Below are 19921 nucleotides of genomic sequence, written 5' to 3' on the forward strand. Positions count from 1 at the left end.
AAGGTCTGGTCTTTAAGTGGGATATGAATTCAAGAAGTTCATTATATTGTTTTATTATTCACAAGTATAACTCATGCCGTCATTCAGGTGTATTTTAAAAGGTGAAAAAAAAGAATATAAATGAAAATAAAGAAATGTTTTTGTCTATCACAGTGATTGAAGGGTCAGTAGTGGTTATTTCTGGAATGATAAGATTATGGGCTGCTGTCTTCTTTTGGCTTCGCTGTATTTTCAAAATTTTTTTCAGATAACGGTCACATGGTGTTTTTTTTAATTTTATTTTTAATATAAAAAATGAACTGCATATATAGTATAATCCTTTTTTTATCAACTGTCTATGCACGTGGGTTTGTAAGCGCACATAGACTGCTTCAGGACAATCCATGAAGGGACTACAGGCAGTAGTTTCCCCTGGAGAGTGCATGTGGGGAGAGTGGATGTGGGGAGAGTGGACTGGGTGCTATTTTCATCTTTTGCTTTATAAACTTCCAAGTGGTATGCACTGGACTAATTTAGGACATTAATACCACTTTTAACTTGTTTTTAATTAAAACAAGTTAGTGGGGCCCCAAGGTCCAGCCTCCAGGTTGTAGAGACACTGCCCTCCAGGCACTGGGGGCAGTACAAATGGCTGTGGGCACAGGCAAGGCTTCCTGCCCCTCTCGTGTCCTGCTCCATCCGCTTCCCGAGCCTCGGCCCCACCCTCACCCCAGCCCTCCTCGGGCACCTGACCTGCCCTGCTGGCCAGAAAACCACGGAGCAGGGGGCAGGGCGCCTGATGACCAGGACTGCTGGGAGCTCACAGAAGGGAATCTCTTGCTTGAGGTCACGGGCAGGTTAGAGGCCGGGGTGGAGACGTCCGGTCCCCAGCCCTTCTCCCAGCCCTGGCCAATGACCCGGACTCTGGAAATAAAAGGGTGCTGCAGCCCAGCTCCAGGACCAAATCCGGGGCTGGAGCTCCCCCGTCAGGCCTGCTGTGTCCCTGGGGCCAGGCTTACTCCAAGAGGCTCTGCTCTAGGGCTAGCTTCCCTTTCCAGAGCCCCCAAGAGTAACAACCACTTCAATAATAACAAGAAGGACACGGAAGCCTACACAGTTCCCTGTGGGTCAGAGGTTTCTCCTGTGCTATTAATAACAAGGACTATGAGAACATACCTCGCTGAATCCTTAGCACAATCTATAAGGTGGACACTGCTGTTACTCCCGCTTCCCAAAGTGAGAAAGTGAGGCTCCGAGAGTACACAGGTGTTCCAGCTGGGATTGCCCCAGGCCTGGATGCTACATGGTCACAGGCCTTTCCGCCCACAAGGGTTTCCCCAGTGGCTCAGCTATAAAGAATTTGCTGGCAACGCAGGAGATGCAGGTTTGATCCCTGGGTCAGGAAGATCCCTTGGAGAAGGAAATAGCAACCCACTGCAGTATTCTTGCCTGGGAAATCCCATGGACAGAGGAGACTGGTGGGCTGCAGTCCATGGGTTGCAAAGAGTTGAACATGACTGACAGAGCATTTCTGCCGCCAAAGCCCCAAGCCTGCTCCACACACGTGCCAGGATCTTCATGTCTGAGAAGCTGTGGCCAGTCCTGGTGCTACTCCCTGACCCTGCCCACAGCTGGGCAGCCCATGCCCTCTGGAATCGTCCCCCCGCCCCTACCACAGTCTGATGGCAGTAGCCTCTGCTTCAGCCCTTCCTGCCCCAGGGTGGGGGTCCTGATTGCACGTCACCGTCAGGCCCTTCTCACCCCTTAGCAATCTTTGCACTGTTAGGATTTTTTCCCCCACCATGGGATACTGGAAAAAGCCTTCACAGGCCTCTGGGCAGTGGGTCTGGAACTAAGAAGTCCCTGGTCATTTGCAGACAGAGGCTGGAGCCATCAGACTGGCCCAGGTGACACTGGACCCGGGTGCCCACCAGCACCTAGAAGAACCCAGGCTCCTTTCCTCACCTGGGCTAAATGTGTGCGTGTGCGTTTCTGCCTGGCCCCAAGTTCCTCCTGAGAAGAGGCTACATGAGATACCTCCAGGCTACGAGACTCACCCAGCTTCCCTTGGTTTCTAGGAGGAAGCAGTGGGTCCCCAACAGGCCCACAGAGGAGACCAAAGAGCCTGGGTGTGACGTAAAAACAGGGGCCCAGAGTGGCTGCCCACCAAGGTGACCCCACCACATCCCCCAGGCTCCCACTCCCCCCGACTCACCTCCGGGAAGCTGCAGGAACTGCAGTGGCAGAGAAGGGGGTCCAGAGAACGTCAGCAGGCCCCGATCCAACCTCCAGTCATCTTCGTGTGCCTGGAGGAAGTGGCTGGTGGATCGTGGCTGCCAGGTTACCACTCCAGAAAGACATCTGGGTTAACAAAGCAATAAACCTCCAACCCACCCAAGGGCAGGGCCAAGACAGAGGTGCCTCTGTACACTGGACACCAAGGGTTGGGCCTGCCTTTCCCAAGTAATGGAACAGGATGGGGAGGCAACCTCCTGGGATGGGCTGGAGTTGTAATCCAATCAAACCCAGCAGACCCTGGGCCTGGGAGACCGAGGGTGATGTTATGAGCAGACACAGCTGATGGCGGTGGGAGGTCTTCCTGCCCATCCCTTACCACCAGGGCAGGCAGGGCTGGGTGAACAGAGACCCCACTGAAAGTGATGGCACCCCACTTCATGGGTGCCATCTCTCTCCTGTGGAGTTGTATGACTACTCCCTGCGCCTACCCCTGTGCCTTTTACAAGTGAGGAAACTGAGGCCAGGAGGGAGGCACTAACTTATCAGGGTCCTGCAGCAGGAAGTAGAGCCAGAATGAAGCCAAGTCTGACTCGAGTCCTCTCTCTGAGCCTGTAAGTTCCCCCACCAACCTCCCCCCAGCCCTGCCACCAGCTGCGAGGTCACATTGCCCCTTACCTCTGCCCAACACCAGCTTAGAAACACTCGCCACTGCCAGGCCAGCAGTTGTGGCTTGGCCGCCAGCCTGCTGCCTCCCACAGCGTGGCTCCCTGCCTCCCCATCTCAGGGCTCTCCTCCCACGCCTGCAGAGACTTCTGGGGCCGCCGGAAACTGGGTAAGGGGAGGCAGGGCACAAGAGGGCTGTGGGCCAAATGCCAGGTCTCCAGACTCTCCTGACAAGGATGGGTATGGGAGGGGAACATTCCAGCTACACGTGATCAGTAGGTCCAGTGCCAAATGAAAAGGTGTAGCCCCTTGTTAATTTAAAAAAAAAAAAAAAAAAAGAGTGTCAAGTGGAAACTGCAGAACATTAAGCTAAGCCTGGTGCCCGAGGTAACTGCACAGGTCGCCCGTCAATCAACTGGCTGAGCCCTGGAGCTGCAAGCTAGCACCCAAGGGCTCGATCCCAGCTGAGACCTTGGGGTCCTGGCCCACCATTAGTCTCCTGGTCTCCAGAAATGGGGAAAAGGGAGGAAGTTAGGAAGAAGGGAGGGGGAGTGAAGCCCTTTTTCCAACCACCGGGTGCAGGGGGCCCAGACACTCAGCTGCAGCTCTCAGACCTGGGATTGCATCCTGGCTCAACCTGGTGGCTTCGTGTCATCTGTGCACTGGGTTAACTCTAACCCCACCCCAGGGTGGCTGCACACCGTCCATCCCCTGTTCCATGGTGGGTCTGCTTTTCCACTTTACCGCGCAGAGAAGCAAAGCCCCTGGCCTGCCCCCCACTTCCCTTTCTGGCAGTGTAACGAACTCCAGAGTTAACTGGGAATTGAACTGGCCAGGCCCTTGGAATCTGACCCTGAACCAGGAAGGGAACGTGATGTGGGGGAATTTCCTCCCACCCTGACTCCTCTCCCAGTGAAGGGTGGGAATCCCATGGAAGCCTCTGATCTGGGGCATTTCCTGGGCTATGTGCTGCCATGGGGCCACACACTCTGAGCTGGTGGGGAAGCAGATAGGCTCTCGAGGAAGAAACAGGCAGGCCGATTAGACGGCCAGAAGGCCAGCTGGCTGGAGGTCTCCCCTCAAGGCAATAGGTTATGGGATTGTGGTGAGCAGAGAAGCTCCAGTTCCCACCCTCAGACACATGACAATAGCCAGGACAAGCTTCCAGAAAACACATTTACCCGTAAACTCCAGAGGTGGCCCTGGCAGTCACAGTTCAAAGGCTCCACCCGTCATCCAACGAACCCCAAGCTCTAGGCTGCCCCGCTGAGGGCAACCAGCCTGGGAAGTGTGGCACCAAAGGCAGGTGGAGAAGGAGTGCAGAGAGGAAGGACCAGGGCTGGTGCTCGGTTGAAATTCATAGTGTTGGTGACTGGGGGCCACCAGCCCCCAGGGCAAAGGCCACTGGACAGACTCAGAGGTGGGAAGACCTTGAAAACGAAGACTCAGATTACTCAGGGAGCAGGCGTGGGGAGGAGGCTGCAAAGGTCACCAGAGGCCTCCTCCTCTCTCCCCAAGTCTAGAAGCCCGAGATGGCTCCAAGTGTCCCCAAGGGTATGGCTGGAAGGGAACTCAGGTCCGCTCGGCACATGGCAGAAGGCAGGATCCATAAATTAAGCGTTTTTGGCGGAGTGTGGCTGCAACAGAGGCCTGGTGATGGCGCTGTGGCGATGGGGCCACTGCGTCCTCCAGGATGGGTGGGCAAAGACGATGGGCCTCTTCTTGGCCCAGCGAGAGAACACGGCCTTCTCGGTGATGAAGCGGTGGGCGCTGCGGGGTGCCCGCTCATGCGCCAGGTACATTTGACACTCGTCCAGCCGGCCCTTCTCGAAGTAGTGGTAAGGCACCGAGGGGTGATGCTCCTCCCTGCGGGTGGGGAAGAGGGACAGGTGTGAGGCACCCCAACTGGCCCGCCTCCCGCCAGACCCTGCCACCTGCCAGGATCAACCCTCACCCAGCCCTACGGACCAAAGAGTCCCACAGGCCTGGTCCCAAAGGAGGCCAAGACAGATATAGGAGGAACAGGGCAGCCCCCGAGGATTCTAAAGGCCGAGGGTTCAAGCTCTGGCTGTACCTCTTGCGAGTGAGCTGGGTGACTCAAGGCCAAGACAAACACCCTGAGCCTCAATAACCCATCTGTAAAACGGGGATGGTGACATTTACCTTCTTGGCTGAAAGTGAAAGTGAAGTGGCTCAGTCGTGTCTGACTCTTCGTGACCCCACGGACTGTAGCCTACCAGGTTCCTCCATCCATGGAATTTTCCAGGCAAGAGTACTGGAGTGGGTTGCCATTTCCTTCTCCAGGGTATCTTCCCGACCCAGTGATCAAACCTGGGTCAGCCCACATTGCAGGCAGATGCTTTACAGTCTGAGCCACCAGGAAAGCTAAAACCACAGGTCAAAAAATGCAAAGTGCCTGGTGCCGGGCTCATGGTTGAGGGACCCCTGGTTCCCCGCAGCATGTAACTGCCAGGCCTGCACACCCACCTACCCACAGGCAGTCTAGCCAGGCATCCTGGTAGAGAGCAGCTACTTTCATCTTGCCCACGTGCTCAGCAAAGAAGTTCGCCCAAAAAACAAGAGGGTAAAAACGTGGGGCCCCTTTAGTTCAGTGATGGGAGCTATGACAGTGTTGAACTAGATCACAGGTTAAAGCTTAGGCATAACAGCTGATCACGGACACGCACGGCAGACCTGAGGCTGGGGTGAGGACTTCAGTAGATCATTCTCTCGCTAAACCTTTCCACAAGCTTCTGAGGACAGTGTGGTCATTTGCTCTCTTTGACCTGACAAAATGGTTGCCCCAGCAGGTGGCGGCCGGGCCCAAGGCCACCTGGGCAGAGCGGAGGTTGGGACCCAGCCTGTTTTACAGGTTGGGCTCCTTCCCACCACGTACCAAGTCCAAGGGCTGTCTGTGCCTTGGCTACTCACGCGGAAGCCCACACACCCTCAGCGTAGGGCCCGAACATGGTGTCCCCCACCACCGCCTGGCTCCTGGCTGGCCTGACCTGCAGTAGCTGTCGCTGACCATCCCGTAGACCACGATCTCCTCACACAGCTCCAGGGCGAGAATCATAGTGAACCAGCCGGTGCTGAGGAAGGACCCGGACTGCCTCCTGGCCGGGGGAGGGACGCACAGTCAGCTGGCCATGTCCCCCACCTCAACTTGGAAGGAAGGTGGCCCCAGCTTCAGCACTTGTTCACCACACAGCACTGGTTCCCCTCCCAGTCAAGGGCTTCTCACTTCGACCCCCACAGAGAGGCTCTGGGGGACACTGGGGAGCCAGAAGGTCTGGCCCAAGGCCAGCAGTGGGCAAGAGGTAGGCGTGGGTGCCAACCCAGGTCTGTTCATCTTCTGCCCATCCACACAGGACTTGAGCAAACCACGCCCGCAACAATGATGATCCATCAGCCGTGGTCAGACCCTCTCCGCATCTCAGGGACCAAGCTTGCAGAGACAGCAGAAAGCAGCAGAAACACAGCCATTGAAAGCAGGAAAGAGGGTTGTCTAGAGTCAAGCAGTTTTCAACTTGAACCCTGAATCTGCTCCGGGGCATCCAATTTGCTTATGAACCTCTCTGAGCCTCAGGGACCCATGGGTAACATGGGGTAACTATAGGCGGTGATGGAAAGGGAATACTGTCAGCCCAGCTCCTCCCTCAAGGCCCAACCCCCAACTCAGAGCATGGGACCTGGAGCTGGACCTGGCCTTGCCTCTCTCAAAAGCCCCAGTACTGATTACTTTCCCAGCCGATGGCCATTCATCTCGGGCTCTACTGAAGGGCTGCGGGGTGGTTCAGCCATTCAAACCTAACACCTCCCAATTCCTGAGCTGGCCATGAAGCGGCCCCACCCAGCGCTAACATTCTCAAGGAAGGGGGCAGCTGGAAGAGACATGCTGGGAAGACAAGGAAACAAAAGAATGGGATGAAGGCTGTCAGGTAGGAGGTGTTCCTTCAGACGGGGCCAAGGAGAAACTCCATCCATATTGAACGCAAGGGAGGATCTGCGGGGAGGAACGGCATGTGCAAAGGCCTGCAGGTGAGAGCAGTGTGGATGTCCACGGCCAGTGCGGCTGGAGCAGGGTAAGCGACGGACGATGAGGCCACAGAAGCAGGCAGGGACAGACCATGCAAGGGCACAAAGGCCCGGGGAGGGGAGGAGGTAGGAGTCTGGACTTTATTTTCCATGTGATGCGAAGCTGCTGTAGGGTGAGGCCAGGTGACTAGTGGGATGAACTCACTGGGGCACTCAGAGATCAGACTGCAGGGGCTGCTGCAAGTGCAGGGGAGTGTGGGGACTTCCCTGTGGTCCAGTGGCTAAGACTCTGTGCTCTCAGTGCAGAGGGCCCGGGTTCGATCCCTGGTCAGGAAACTAGATCCCACATTCTGCAGCTAAGAGTTTGTATGCCACAACTAAAGATCTGGCATGCCACAACAAAGATCCCGTGTGCTGCAACTAAGACCAGGCACAGTCAAATAAATAAAAAAAATAAAAATATTACCAAAAAAAAACAGAGAAGGATGGTGGCTTAGGTCAAGGAGGTACCCGTGGGCAAGGAAGGAGATTCGAGAGCCCATCCTATGTGGCAGGTGATGAAACAAGGGGAGTCGAGGGCAAAGTCAAGTGTTTGACTAAAAAACTGGAGGCTGGTGGGTGTATTTTCTGAGCTGGGGAGGTGGAGGAATAGCCAGTGTGCAGAGGAGGAAGCCATAGGAGTTCAAGTGCTCTTTGGGGCGTTGGATAAAATGAGATCTTGAAGGCAAGAGTACTTAGCTCAGTATCTGGTGCACAAAAAGGGCTGTTAGAACTGGCACTGTTACTTTCATTCTCTGGAAGGGACATCAGAAACCAATTCAGGTCTCAGAGCATCCCCTCCAAAGAGAAGAGCTCCCTGCCATGGCCCCACACTGCTCCCCAACACCACCACCAACCCCCACCCTGCCCCGCCACAGTGTATACTGGTGAGGCCGAACGCCCTTCACCGCCATGTGGAACATCTATACGGTCATTCAATGATGACAGTTTCTCTGATTCCTGTCCCCATCAGAGGGCAGGATGACGCCTGCCTCTATCACAGCTGAGCCCCAGTGCCAGACAGAGCAGACCCTCAATGGACCAGAGGCTCCTGGAGAAGGCAGGCCCCCAGCTTCCAGGGAGATCCCCAGCAGGCCAGCCCCCTGGCTCACGCTCACCGGTTCTTGCCAGTCTCATCCTGGAAGACCTGGTCACAGTAGGCCATCATGCGCTCAGTGAATGTGTACACCTGCAGGCCGGGGTACATCCTGGTGAGCTGCAGCAGTGCACGGTAGGTGCGGCCACCCAGCGCCCGGTCCATGTGCTTCCCCTGGCCCCACACCACATAGAGCGTGTCCCGGGCCTGCTGGAAATAGTGGGAGTAGTTTCGCAGCAGCAGAGGCACGCTTGTGTGAGAGATGACCCGCAGGGTGCTCCGCTGGCCCACGTCTGCCTCAAAGCCCATGGTGGGCGCCTGGTTCATGCGCAGTACGCACTCAGCGCCGTCAATCTTGGCACCCAGGCCCGAGCCCAGCATCTGGCCTGAGCTGGACACCACGGCGCAGCTGCGGCACGGCTCTCGGACCAGAGGCTGCAGGGGGAGGTAGAGAGAAAGAAAGGAAGTCCTGGGCACGTAGCTTCCACCCTGCCTTCTCCATCCAGGAAAAGCCCTGACCACCTGTATCAGCTACAAGGACTTCATCAACACCTTTTGCAGATGAGGAAACAGAGGCTAGGCAGTTGGAATGACTTTCTAAAGGTCATATCAGTGACAAGCGGCAGAGCTGAGATTCTATGCTCAAGGACCCTGCTGCCCCATCAGCCACATTTTTGGCCCTGGTTTCTGTTGCTAAGGCCCTATGAGGCCCTACATTGCATTTTCTTGTTAGGGTTATATAAGTCAATATTTATTAAGCATTTAGAGCAGTTCCTGGCACAGACTAGGAGTCAGTTATATGTTTGTTAGGTAAATATGAACCTCAGCTCTTCCGAATTACTTTTAAGTCGCTTCCTCCTCTGCCCAAGTCCCATTTTCCTTGTCCCAGTTTATAAATAAAAGCCCATGACAACATTGGGAACCTCTGGTTCTGAGCCTGAACCCGGGCTCTGCCCCATCCTAGTTATGTGTGCTTAACGCAAGTTACTTTGTCTCTCTGAGCCTCAATTTCCTCACCTATAAATAAGGGATGAAAATAGCATCTACTTGATCAAGTTTTAAGGATTCAATTAAAAATGCCTAGAGAGTGATCAGCACAGACTGAGGGCACTACCCCACCTCATCATCTCGTAAGAGGCAGGAGCCAATCCAACAAGTCTGCAAACTGTCACTGGAGGTCAGGGCTCCCAGAGAGAAGACTTGCTGCCTACCCCAGACCTCCATGCCCTCTTTGGGAACACGGGTTTATGGAGGCCTGTAAAGGATATGGGAACATTCAATCTAGTCGATAAAAGACACACAGTTGTAGCCCACTCAGGGACAGTTTACATCTAACACAGTGTTGATTTAAGGACTCGTAGCCCCATTTTCCATGCCCTGGCAATAAAGAACAAAACTTCCTTATTCTGCCCTCAGTTTGAGCCTGAGCTGACAACTGTGGTCTATTCAGATCCAAGGTCACCATCAGCCCCAGAAGGTGTTCTGCTTGTCCTGTTCTGCAGGATCTTTACGACAATGAATCCTTAACAGAAATCAGCCCTTTTGACACTCTAAGATTTTCTGCTCTGTTAACAAACTCAGGGGATCTGGCCATCCTGGGGCCATGTCCTCATGAGCTCTGAGCATCTGAAATGAACACTAGCTGAGACCACGGAAGCTGGGACAGCGTCTACCCAGCCCACCTCGCCGCTTGTTCCTCTTGGCCAAACCTGGTGGCACTTGAGTTTGTCCCTCTCACCTCAGCTGTTTTTGCATCTTGATCAAAGATTTATACAGCACCCATTCGAAACACTGTCCATGAATCACTCAGTTGGACCTGCAGAGCAATCCTACCGAGGTAGGAACCACAATGATTGCCTTTTACAGATGAGGCAACTGCGACTCAGAGGGATGAAGACCTGAAATAGATCTCCAACGCAAGGTCCCTGAGCCCTCCTCCCTCTGACCAACACTCGGAGAGCTGGCAGACTCCGAGCTCGGACCTTCCCGCACCAGGTGTCGTTGGGAGATGCCTTTGAGAAGCCTACCAGCCGGGGCTGCTGAAATCAGGGTGAGCGGTGTAAAGCGTTCTGAACCTCGCCTGGCAAAGCAAGCATGGGGAGGTGCATGCCATGGGCAGGGGCCTCAGCTGGCTTGTCACCCCTGGGCTCCACTGTCCCTGTCTCCTATAGAGGGACAGCTCTGTATCCCCAGCAGGTATCAGCACAAGGCAGAGCACATCTAAGGCACCAAATACACACTTGCTAAATAGATGGGTTGTGCGTGGACAGTTATTAATAACTCTAAAGCTGCATGTACCACCATGATGTGATGCTGTCTGGTTCCCAGGCTGGACCAGGAGTTCCAGGTGGCCACCCTGCCTAACTCATCTTTTTTATCCCCAGTACCCAGCTGAGAGCAGTCAGGCAATGTTCACTGAATTAAAAAAAAAAAAGACATTTAGGAATACCCTGGTGGTCCAGTAGTTAGGACTCAGCGCTTTCACTGCTGTGGCCTGGATTCAAGCCCTAATCGGGGAATTAAGATCCAGCAAGCCATGCAGTGCAGCCACAATTGGAAAAAAAAAAATTTCCTCCTAGAATTTGAAGCTCAGAGAGGTAAAGGGACTGGTCAGCTTCAGCAGAGGAGCCAAGTCCAGGATCCAGGCTGGCCTGACATGAGCCCAGTTCTCACAGTCCCCGGAGAGCCAGGGAGAACCCTGGCAACCTTGGCTGGGCCTACCCCCCACCCCCCGACACGCTGCCCAGCAAACTCACCTTCCCATCTGGCACGCTACTGTAGCCACTGAAGTGCAGAGGCCCCGGCACGGTGGGCCTGGACTTGATAGAGAGGTGGGGGTCCAGGCAGAAGGCTGAGCAGAAGGGCAGGCAGGCCCAGTAGCACAGCAGGATGTAGACAGCCGAGAAGCCGACAGAGCAGAGGACGATGAGCAGGAGCCGACGCTGGGGGAGACAGCGGTCACGGGGTGTGAGTTGGCAGGGGGCGGTGTTGCTGGAGCTCCTAGAAGCTGCCGCTGGGATCCCCAGCCTCATGGGTCCAAATCCCAGCTCAGTAGTTCCCAGAACATCAGCAGAGGCCACAGTCTCTGTTAGCCAGGCCTGCCTCTGGGCTGTCAGGTTCAGAGCCCATGCATGACTGAGATAAGCCCTATTATCCCAATATTCTAGATAAGGAAACCAATTTGGGATGAAAATGGGTAGGTAACTCAAGGCCACACAGTAAGAAAGCAGCAGGGTGGGGTCTCCAAATCAAAAACCATCCTCTTAACCAGAAAGCTGAGGTGCCCTGTGCAGCCTTGGGTATACCTGTCTATGTCTCTGGGCCTGCTTCCTCTATGAAACTGATACTACCCACAGTGGGAACTCACTCTGAGGACAGCAGCCAAAGGGCTACCATAAAGTGCTGTGCACATGAGGACAGGCATGGCCCAGCAGAAGGGCCACCAGTTCCCTTCAGACCCCGGCTTCAGGCTGTCTCGCACACCCAGAGCCGTCCCCTCCCCAAGCTGATGACCATGACCTGGGTCAGCAGACCCTGTGAGTAAAGAGACAGTAGAAGGGGATATAGGGAAGCGTCACTCAGCAAACGGTTTCAAGAACTGAGAGCTGCAGGCTTGAGGCTCCCTCCTGCAGAAACCACGTCCCCAGAGGCCACGTGAACCAGGAAGCCCTCCTGGCCCCCTGCCCGGCTGGCGGATGTAGTGAATACCTCCACCGAGCCTTCAAGGAGGGGCTGCCTGGTGGGGGGACGCAACCCTGGCCTGCCATTGTGTGCTGGGCCACCTTGGTCACCACCTGTGTCTCTCTGGGCTCTAACCGGTCTCCAAGCCTGCCTAAGACACAGGTCCCTCGGTCTCAGGAACCAGCTGGCAGCTGGCTAGGGCTCTCTGAAAATCAGAGGTGAAAAAGTAGGCCCCACCAGTCCCCTCCTTGGGCATATCCTGTCAGAGGCCCTCCCTTTTCTGCCCACAAGCCACTTCAGCTCCTAAAAATAAATCTCTGTGAGACCAGCTGTGCGGAGGAGGGGGTTCAGCCCCTGAGGCCTCAAGCTGTGCTTGGCACCTGGTTCCCTGCCTGCAGGGACCCAGAGACCTTGATTCAGGCAGCCACGGCTGACTTCCCACAACATTCAAGGCTCTCGCCAGGGGCTCCTGAATAAACTCAAGACTCTGCTAAACTGAACTTTCACAACATACCCTGCTCCCAGGGAGATGCCTCACCTGGGTGACCCCTCGATGCTCACAGGAGGCAGTACTATTATCTCCATTATACATAGAAGAGGAGCAAAATACTGAAACCAGAGAGGGAATGCCACTTGCCTGGGGCCACATAGCCTGCCAGATCAGGGCTGGACTTTGAGGCTGGTCTGCCGGTCTCCTTCAGCTCAGGAGCAGTGGAATCAGAAGTGACAGTCAGCCCTGGGGTGGGGAGTTGGGGGGTGGGGGGGAGAAGCTACTGGGCCGGAAGCCACCTCCCCTGTGAGCCTTCCTCCTTCTGCCACTTACCGGAGCCTTCATGCTGTCACTGCCGCTCAGTAGCCAGTGGCTGCTGCCTCCCGGGATCAGGCTGGGAAGGGATGGGAGCCAGGGACCTGCCAAGACCCAGACACTCAGAGCTGGGTCCCAGGCCTCCGAGGAAACTGCCCAGGGATACTGAGGCAGGGGAGGATACAGGCCTGGGTCAGGGCAGACGGCTTCTGGGAATCACACGCCCTCAAGTCCCCAAACACGGGGCAAGCACCGTCCCCATCCTAAAGGAGCTGTAATCTCTTCCTAAAGGAGCTGAAACCTCCCGCCAACCCAGTCCCCATTGCACAGATGGGGAAGGAGAGGTAGACAAGAGAAGCCCAGGGCTCAAGGCCACCCCATCTATTCTGGGTCAGATAAGCAGCAGGAGCCTGGAGCCTAGACTCCCATCAACGCCTAACTCACTAACAGAGAGGCCTGGGGCTGGACGGGACAAGGGCTCTCCACCCCACTGCCAGATCCCACCGACCCCTCCCCGCTCGGGCGCTAACCTGGAGGGCAGGCGGGGATGCGCCAGCTGCTCCCCCTCTGTTGCTCGGAGCTCCATGGCCCGCGGGCGGGACGGACGGGGCAGGAAGCCGGAGCCCCGGGGCTAAGGCGTCGCCGTCCCCGTTGCCTCAGCTTCTGGAGGCTGGAAACTCATTGTGCGCCGCCGCCGGCGGGGGCGGGGTTTGCTAGGACGGGGAGGAGGAGAAGGCTCCGGGGGCGGGGCGGGGGGCGGGGCGGGGCGGGACCTACGAGCCCGCCTCGGGTGGGGCGTGCACGGTGGGCGTGGGAGTGGGCGGAGGCGGAGAGGCTGCAGGGTCTGGGCCCGGCCTCAGCAGCTAAGGGCGGAGTCTCAGCTCCGGCATCTCTTCTCTTCCGCCTTTCAACGCATCTCCCAAGCTCCTGCGGGTGGGGGGGTTGGGGGGGGGTGGACGGCCCCCCAGAGGAAAGACCTAGAGGGTGCCTTGTGTGCCTTGTCGCTCTCTTGTGGTCCGGACTGGAATTTCTCCATTTCTGAAGTTTGCGGGTGGGGAGCTTCAGGAATAATCAAGTGGGGTTTTAGGCTCAGGCAGCTCCAGATTTCAAGCTTGATAGGGTTGCCGGATGTAGCCGAGTAAAATACCGGATGCGCACTTATATTGGAATTTCAGAAAAGAAAGAAAGATAGCGCTAAGTCGCGTCCGACTCTTGCAACCCTGTGGACTGTAGCCCGCCAGGCTCCTCTGTTCATGGGATTTTCCAGGCAAGAATACTGGAGTGGGTTGCCATTTCTTTCTCCAGGGGATCTTCCCGACCCAGGTATCGAACCCAGGTCTCCAGCAGTGCACGCAGATTCTTTACCGGTCGAACTACGCAGGAAAGCAGCCACTAATTATGTTAGAAATCTGAAAGTCCAGTGTAACTGTGTGTGTTAGTCGCTCAGTCATGTCCGACTCTTTCTGGCATCCTTACCTGGACTACCTCAGATGAGCCTCAGTTTTTCTCCTCTGTTGATGATAGAACCTACCTCAAAGTGGGGGCATCTTGTGGCAGAAGCAAGATTTGAACTGGGCAGTCACTGCAAAGCCAGGGCTCTGACCACCTACTTTCAACTCCCAAATGCCCCTATTTTGTTGCAGGGTCCAGCGGTAAGACCAGGCTAGAATCACAGGACTGGGGATAAACAAAACATAACCAAAATTCAATTCATGAGTCACTTGGTTTATTGTACACAATTAGCAGGCAAAGAGTTCGACTATAAAGAGGGCTGACCACTGAAGAATTGATGCTTTCCAACTGTGGTACTAGAGAAGGCTCTTAAGAGTCCCTTGGACTGCAAGAAGATCAAACCAGTCAATCTTAAAGGAAATCAACCCTGAATATTCATTGGAAGGACTGATGCAGAAGCTAAAGCTCCAGTACTTTGGCCACCTGATGTGAAGAGCTGACTTTGGAAAAGCCCATAATGCTGGTATCAAATTGCCAACATCTGCTGGATCATCGAAAAAGCAAGAGAGTTCCAGAAAAATATCTATCTCTGCTTTATTGACTATGCCAAAGCCTTTGATTGTGTGGATCACAATAAACTGTGGAAAATTCTGAAAGAGATGGGAATACCAGACCACCTGACCTGCCTCTTGAGAAATCTGTAGACAGGTCAGGAAGCAACAGTTATAACTGGACATGGAACAATAGACTGGTTCCAAATAGGAAAAGGAGTATGTCAAGGCTGTATATTGTCACCCTGCTTATTTAACTTCTATGCAGAGTACATCATGAGAAACACTGGGCTGGAAGAAGCACAAGCTGGAATCAAGATTGCCGGGAGAAATATCAATAACCTCAGATATGCAGATGACACCACCCTTATGGCAGAAAGTGAAGAGGAACTCAAAAGCCTCTTGATGAAAGTGAAAGCAGAGAGTGAAAAAGTTGGCTTAAAGCTCAACATTCAGAAAACGAAGATCATGGCATCTGGTCCCATCACTTCATGGGAAATAGATGGGGAAACAGTGGAAACAGTGTCAGACTTTATTTTTGGGGTCTCCAAAATCACTGCAGATGGGGACTGCAGGCATGAAATTAAAAGACGCTTACTCCTTGGAAGGAAAGTTATGACCAACCTAGATAGCGTATTCAAAAGCAGACACATTACTTTGCCAACAAAGGTCCATCTAGTCAAGGCTATGGTTTTTCCAGTGGTCATGCATGGATGTGAGAGTTGGGCTGTGAAGAAAGCTGAGCGCCGAAGAATTAATGCTTTTGAACTGTGGTGTTGGAGAAGACTCTTGAGAGTCCCTTGGACTGCAAGGAGATCCAACCAGTCCATCCTAAAGGAGATCAGTCCTGAATGTTCTTTGGAAGGAATGATGCTAAAGCTGAAACTCCAGTACTTTGGCCACCTCATGCAAAGAGTTGACTCATTGGAAAAGACCTTGATGCTGGGAGGGATTGAGGGCAGGAGGAGAAGGGGACGACAGAGGATGAGATGGCTGGATGGCATCACCAACTCGATGGACATGAATTTGAGTGAACTCTGGGAGTTGGTGATGGACAGGGAGGCCTGGTGTGCTGCGATTCATGGGGTCGCAAAGAGTTGGATACGACTGAGCAACTGAACTGAACTGAACTGAATGATGAAAGACTGAAGGCAGGAGGAGAAGGGAAATGAGGAGAGGTTGGATGAGGAGAGGAAGGCAGAGGAGATGGTTGGATGGCATTACCAGCTCAATGGAAATGAGTTTGAGCAAACTCCGGGAGATGGTGAAGGGCAGGGAAGCCTGGTGTGCTGCAGTCCATGGGGTCACAAAGAGTAGGAAATGACTTACTGATTGAACAACAACAAAAGCAGGCAACACGGGTTAGTTAACGCAGGGAAAATAGAAAGGGGGGTAACAGACTAGTCCAAGGAGAAGACTGGGAAGATCCCATCTCAGCACTAGTGAGCAGCAGGTTTTGGTCCAGCTGAACCAGTCTCATAACAGACATGATAGGAAGTCACCTTCTGCTCCAACAGAGCATCCATCTGGAACAGCAGCGGGGAGTCCTCCAGCAAAGAGCCTTCAAGTCGCTTAGTACTATGGTCTCATTTTAAGGGATCTGCCTATAGGGGGTAACCGTTATGCCCCCAAGAAGTCTTATCCTCTATCAGTCTTGGTGCCAGTAGAGTCTTTCTGAGGAACCAAACAAATCCCTTATCTAAAGCAACACTATTTTTTTTTTTGACCACACTATATGGTATGCAGGATCTTAGTTCCCCCACCAGGGATCAAACCTGCACGTTCTGCAGGGAAAGCATGGAATCTTAACTGCTGGACCTCCAAGGAAGTCCCTAAAGCAACAGTGTTAATTTATCACACTCAGACACTCACAGTCCTGTAATGGACAGTTCACAACAACTAATATGGAAGTTCACACTGGCCACTGTGACTCCATCTTGAATTGCTAAGTTTAAATCCTATGAGTTTCACACAAGATGAGGAGGAAACATAGTAACAAAAGAAGTCACACTGTAAAAGCCTGGGCTCCTGCTCTGGTCCTATTTCAAACTCTATTTTCCTCTTTTCTAAGAGGTTCTGTGCCGGGGACCAGCCCTGGTTGGATCCAGGGTATCCGAAGCGTGGACAGCGAGGCGAGAGAGATATATAGATATAGAGAGAGATAAGGAAAGAATTTGCAGTTAAGAGAATAGAGGAGAGAAAAGAGGCTGATATTCCTTGGTTTACGCAGAAAGCCAATAAAGCCTCAGACAAGAGACTTGCTCTGTTCATGTAGGCTGCAGGCACCCTCTCAAATAGCGGAAGGTGCCCCACCTTGGGCACCTTCTTGAGTGGGTCTGAGAAGCCCAGGCAGGAAAGTGAACTCAGAGGGCCCCTGCATTCCAGGAAATTAGCCTGAAAAAGAGATAAAGAGAGAAAGAAAGTACGACGTGGGGAGGCCAAGCTTGTGCAAGACCCGTAACTTTGTTTTAAAAAGGAGCTTATATACCCTAAGTTTTACATAATGGAAGATGCAGAGTCATGCAGGGGCAGCAGGCTGACCCTTATCGATACCAGGCTTTCTTTCTGCATACCTTTCCGTATGCAAAAGGTCTCAGGTGATTTACATTATCTCCTGGCCAAGAGGTCTGTTAACATTTTATGGCTCTTTTCCTTGATAAATGTTAATCAACCAGAAAACTCATTTTCCCTTGAAGTGTTTTTTCTTTAATCTGCATCACCCTCAAAGTACTAAATAAAGTACATTCCTATAGAACTAAGGTGCAGTGGGTTATAACAAAGAAAGTACTGAACTCAAAGATCTAATGTTGCTAATGCCAGGGCTACTACATGTTTTTTCTATATACCAACTATATCAACAAATAAAAGATATGAAAACTTGGCAGCAAGTATTGGCTCAACAATGAAACCCTTAACCAGTTCTATTCTAATGATTTTTAACTCCTTGAAAGGCTCTACATTCCTAGAATGTTTTAAGCTTCCTGTGCCTCTCAGGGTTGGGAGGCTGTAAACAATCACATTTGTAGCTGAAAAAGTCCGGATAAACCTGTCAGCAAGTTATAAAGCTATCAGAGGGGTTTGAATTGAAACACTCCAATTACGCCCAGGAGACTTAATAACTAGAGCTCTAAGTTAATTTTCTTCAGAAAAAGGTGGTCAGAGACAGCCCCCTGTTAATGTCAGAGGAGTTGGTGAAAGTCATAAAATAGTAAGACAGACAGATTCTGATTTTTGGGGTAGATGCTCGAGCAGTTCCAGGGGATCCCTCGAGTCCTGATCCGCCTTGCCCATCAGGTCTCTCCACATGACCTTGTCATGGGTGGGATCTCCCGTGCTGGCTCCCGGCAGTTCTGATGTGGATACAATAGCAAGGTATCTGTGTTGGGTACCTCCACCCAGTTCAGCAACTTTCCAGGGCTATCCACTCCATGTGCGTGCATGCTAAGTCACTTCAGTCATGTCTGATTCTTTGCGACCCCAGTAACTGTAGCCCACCAGGCTCCTCTGTCCACGAGAGATTCTCCAGGCAAGGATATGGAATGGGTTGCCATGCTCTCCTCCAGGGGATCTTCCCAACCCAGGGATTGAACCCACATCTTCTGCATTGGCAGGCGGGTTCTTTACCATTAGCACTCCCTGGGAAGCCCACATGCAAAGCCAAATTCCCCGAAGCCGGTGATTAGACCTCCGTGCTGCTCCTCATCCTATTGGAAGGGCTGATGTTGAAGCGACCCTGCTCCCAGAGCATCCTTTGAGCACAAGCCTTCCTTGTGTTGCCTCACCCTAACCTGGGCACACCTAAGTTCAGTCTCTCTACGTGGCCCCAACTCCAAGGGGAAGAAAATAGTGAGATGTTCCCTATGGATTCACTGATCGCCCACAATGGCTGGTGAAGTGACGATTCCTTCCGCAGAGAGGCATATCCTGCCTTGCTAAGACTCATGGGGACAGGGACACACACAACGGTCCTGGGCTCCCAGAGCAGAGGAGGATCGTACATCCACAGGGGAACTGACACTGAGTCCTGCAGCCTCAGATGAAGCTCTTCAATTCGACGCTGCCAAAGTCCTCTCTCCTCACCCTGATCTGCGAGGCCCTGCATACTCTGAATCCTGCCTCCTTCCGAATCACTGTCCACCCACCCTGACTGCCGTTTCAATCTCCAATTGCACTGAACTTGTTCCTACCTCAGGACCTTTGCACTGGCTGTATCCTCAACCTGGACTTCTGTATTCACACGGCCAGCTCTTTCTAGTCATTCAGCTCAAATATCACCTCCTTAGAAGGCCCTTGTCAACCCCTCTATCTGATACCACACCCCCATCCCTCTTGTCCCAAGTTGATTTCTTTTTTTCAGAGCACTTGTCACACTCTGAAATCACACTGTGTATTAATTCATTGTCTTGTTTCTGGCCCACCTGCCCACTAGCCTCTAATCTCCGTGTGGGCAGTCAGGCCAGTCATGTTCTTAGAGCATGTCCAACACTGGCACAGAGTCCAGCACACACACAGTGCTAGATAATGTGTTGCTTGAGCCAGTTAGAAGAGCCAGGAGTCCTGTGCCTCATGAGACCTTAGACAGGCCACTTCCTTTCAAGCCCTGCCTCAGCCCATTGTCAGAGACCCAAAGTGGGTAGAGACTGACTCATCCCTCTCCATGAATGTAGGTCTTGGGCCCTGACTCAGCCCGGTCAGATCCAGACCCCAGGGGAAGGTAGGGCCAAACCCCGGTTTCCTGCCGTGCTGCCCTTCCACCAGAGTTTCCACAACCCACCCACCTTCTTAGTGATGACCTTAACGCAGTCTGTGTCTCAACTTCCTGCTGAGCCAGAATAAGTGCTCCCTGCTCAGAAAAGTTGAGTAATCACCTAGGGTCACCCAAACAGCAAGGGATGACGTCAATTACGTATATATTCCAGGAGCCCACGCTCCAGCCCTGCAGCCTAAGATTTCCTTTTCCTCTCCCTTCCCCCAACCAGCCACCTTTCCTTATTTTCTCTTATGGCCAATGCAATGGCAGCGTTGAGTCACTGAGTGACTTTCCCAATGTCTGGAATCATCCGGCCTCAGGGACCAGCGATTGGCCCGCAAAGCTCCCCCCACCACCACACTGTCACCCCACCCTCAAACTCCAACTGCAGTGAAATAGTTCTTTCTCTCAAATGCCAAGCTCTCTCTTACCCCAGATCTTTGCTGTGTCCTTGGATTGGGACACACCCCCATCCCTGCATCTGATTCTTCTGGTCTCTGTTTAGAGGTTAGAGCCCCCCTTCCCATCAAATAACTAGATAGGGGCTCCTTCCCTAAGCACCATGGCCCCATGTTGCTTCACGAGGCTTTGTCACACATGTGGCTTTTGTCACTGGTCACTGTCCCCCC

The 19921-nt window shown here is 53.2% G+C and overlaps 1 protein-coding gene across 1 annotated transcript; it reads right to left on the bottom strand.

The window, feature by feature from the left end:
• Positions 1 to 4042: 4042 nt before the first annotated feature.
• On the bottom strand, positions 4043 to 13217 carry ST6GALNAC4 (ST6 N-acetylgalactosaminide alpha-2,6-sialyltransferase 4). Its single transcript, XM_052648361.1, has 6 exons — positions 13070 to 13217; positions 12558 to 12643; positions 10810 to 10995; positions 8076 to 8488; positions 5889 to 5996; positions 4043 to 4746 (listed from the first exon to the last, which is right to left on the bottom strand). Exons 2-6 carry the CDS (start codon positions 12567 to 12569, stop codon positions 4494 to 4496), a joined length of 972 nt encoding a protein of 323 aa, XP_052504321.1. The 5' UTR covers positions 12570 to 12643; positions 13070 to 13217; the 3' UTR covers positions 4043 to 4493.
• Positions 13218 to 19921: the final 6704 nt, after the last annotated feature.

Source organism: Budorcas taxicolor, chromosome 11 (assembly GCF_023091745.1).
Source record: "Budorcas taxicolor isolate Tak-1 chromosome 11, Takin1.1, whole genome shotgun sequence".
In the NCBI taxonomy this organism is placed as follows: Eukaryota; Metazoa; Chordata; class Mammalia; order Artiodactyla; family Bovidae; genus Budorcas; species Budorcas taxicolor.

Coding starts and splice junctions, on each gene's coding strand:
- ST6GALNAC4 (XM_052648361.1), bottom strand. Junction 8,489..10,809: donor GTAGCGTGCCAGATGGGAAG/GTGAGTTTGCTG, acceptor CTCCCCCTGCAG/CCTCTGGTCCGAGAGCCGTG. Junction 5,997..8,075: donor GATGAGACTGGCAAGAACCG/GTGAGCGTGAGC, acceptor TCCCCCGGCCAG/GAGGCAGTCCGGGTCCTTCC.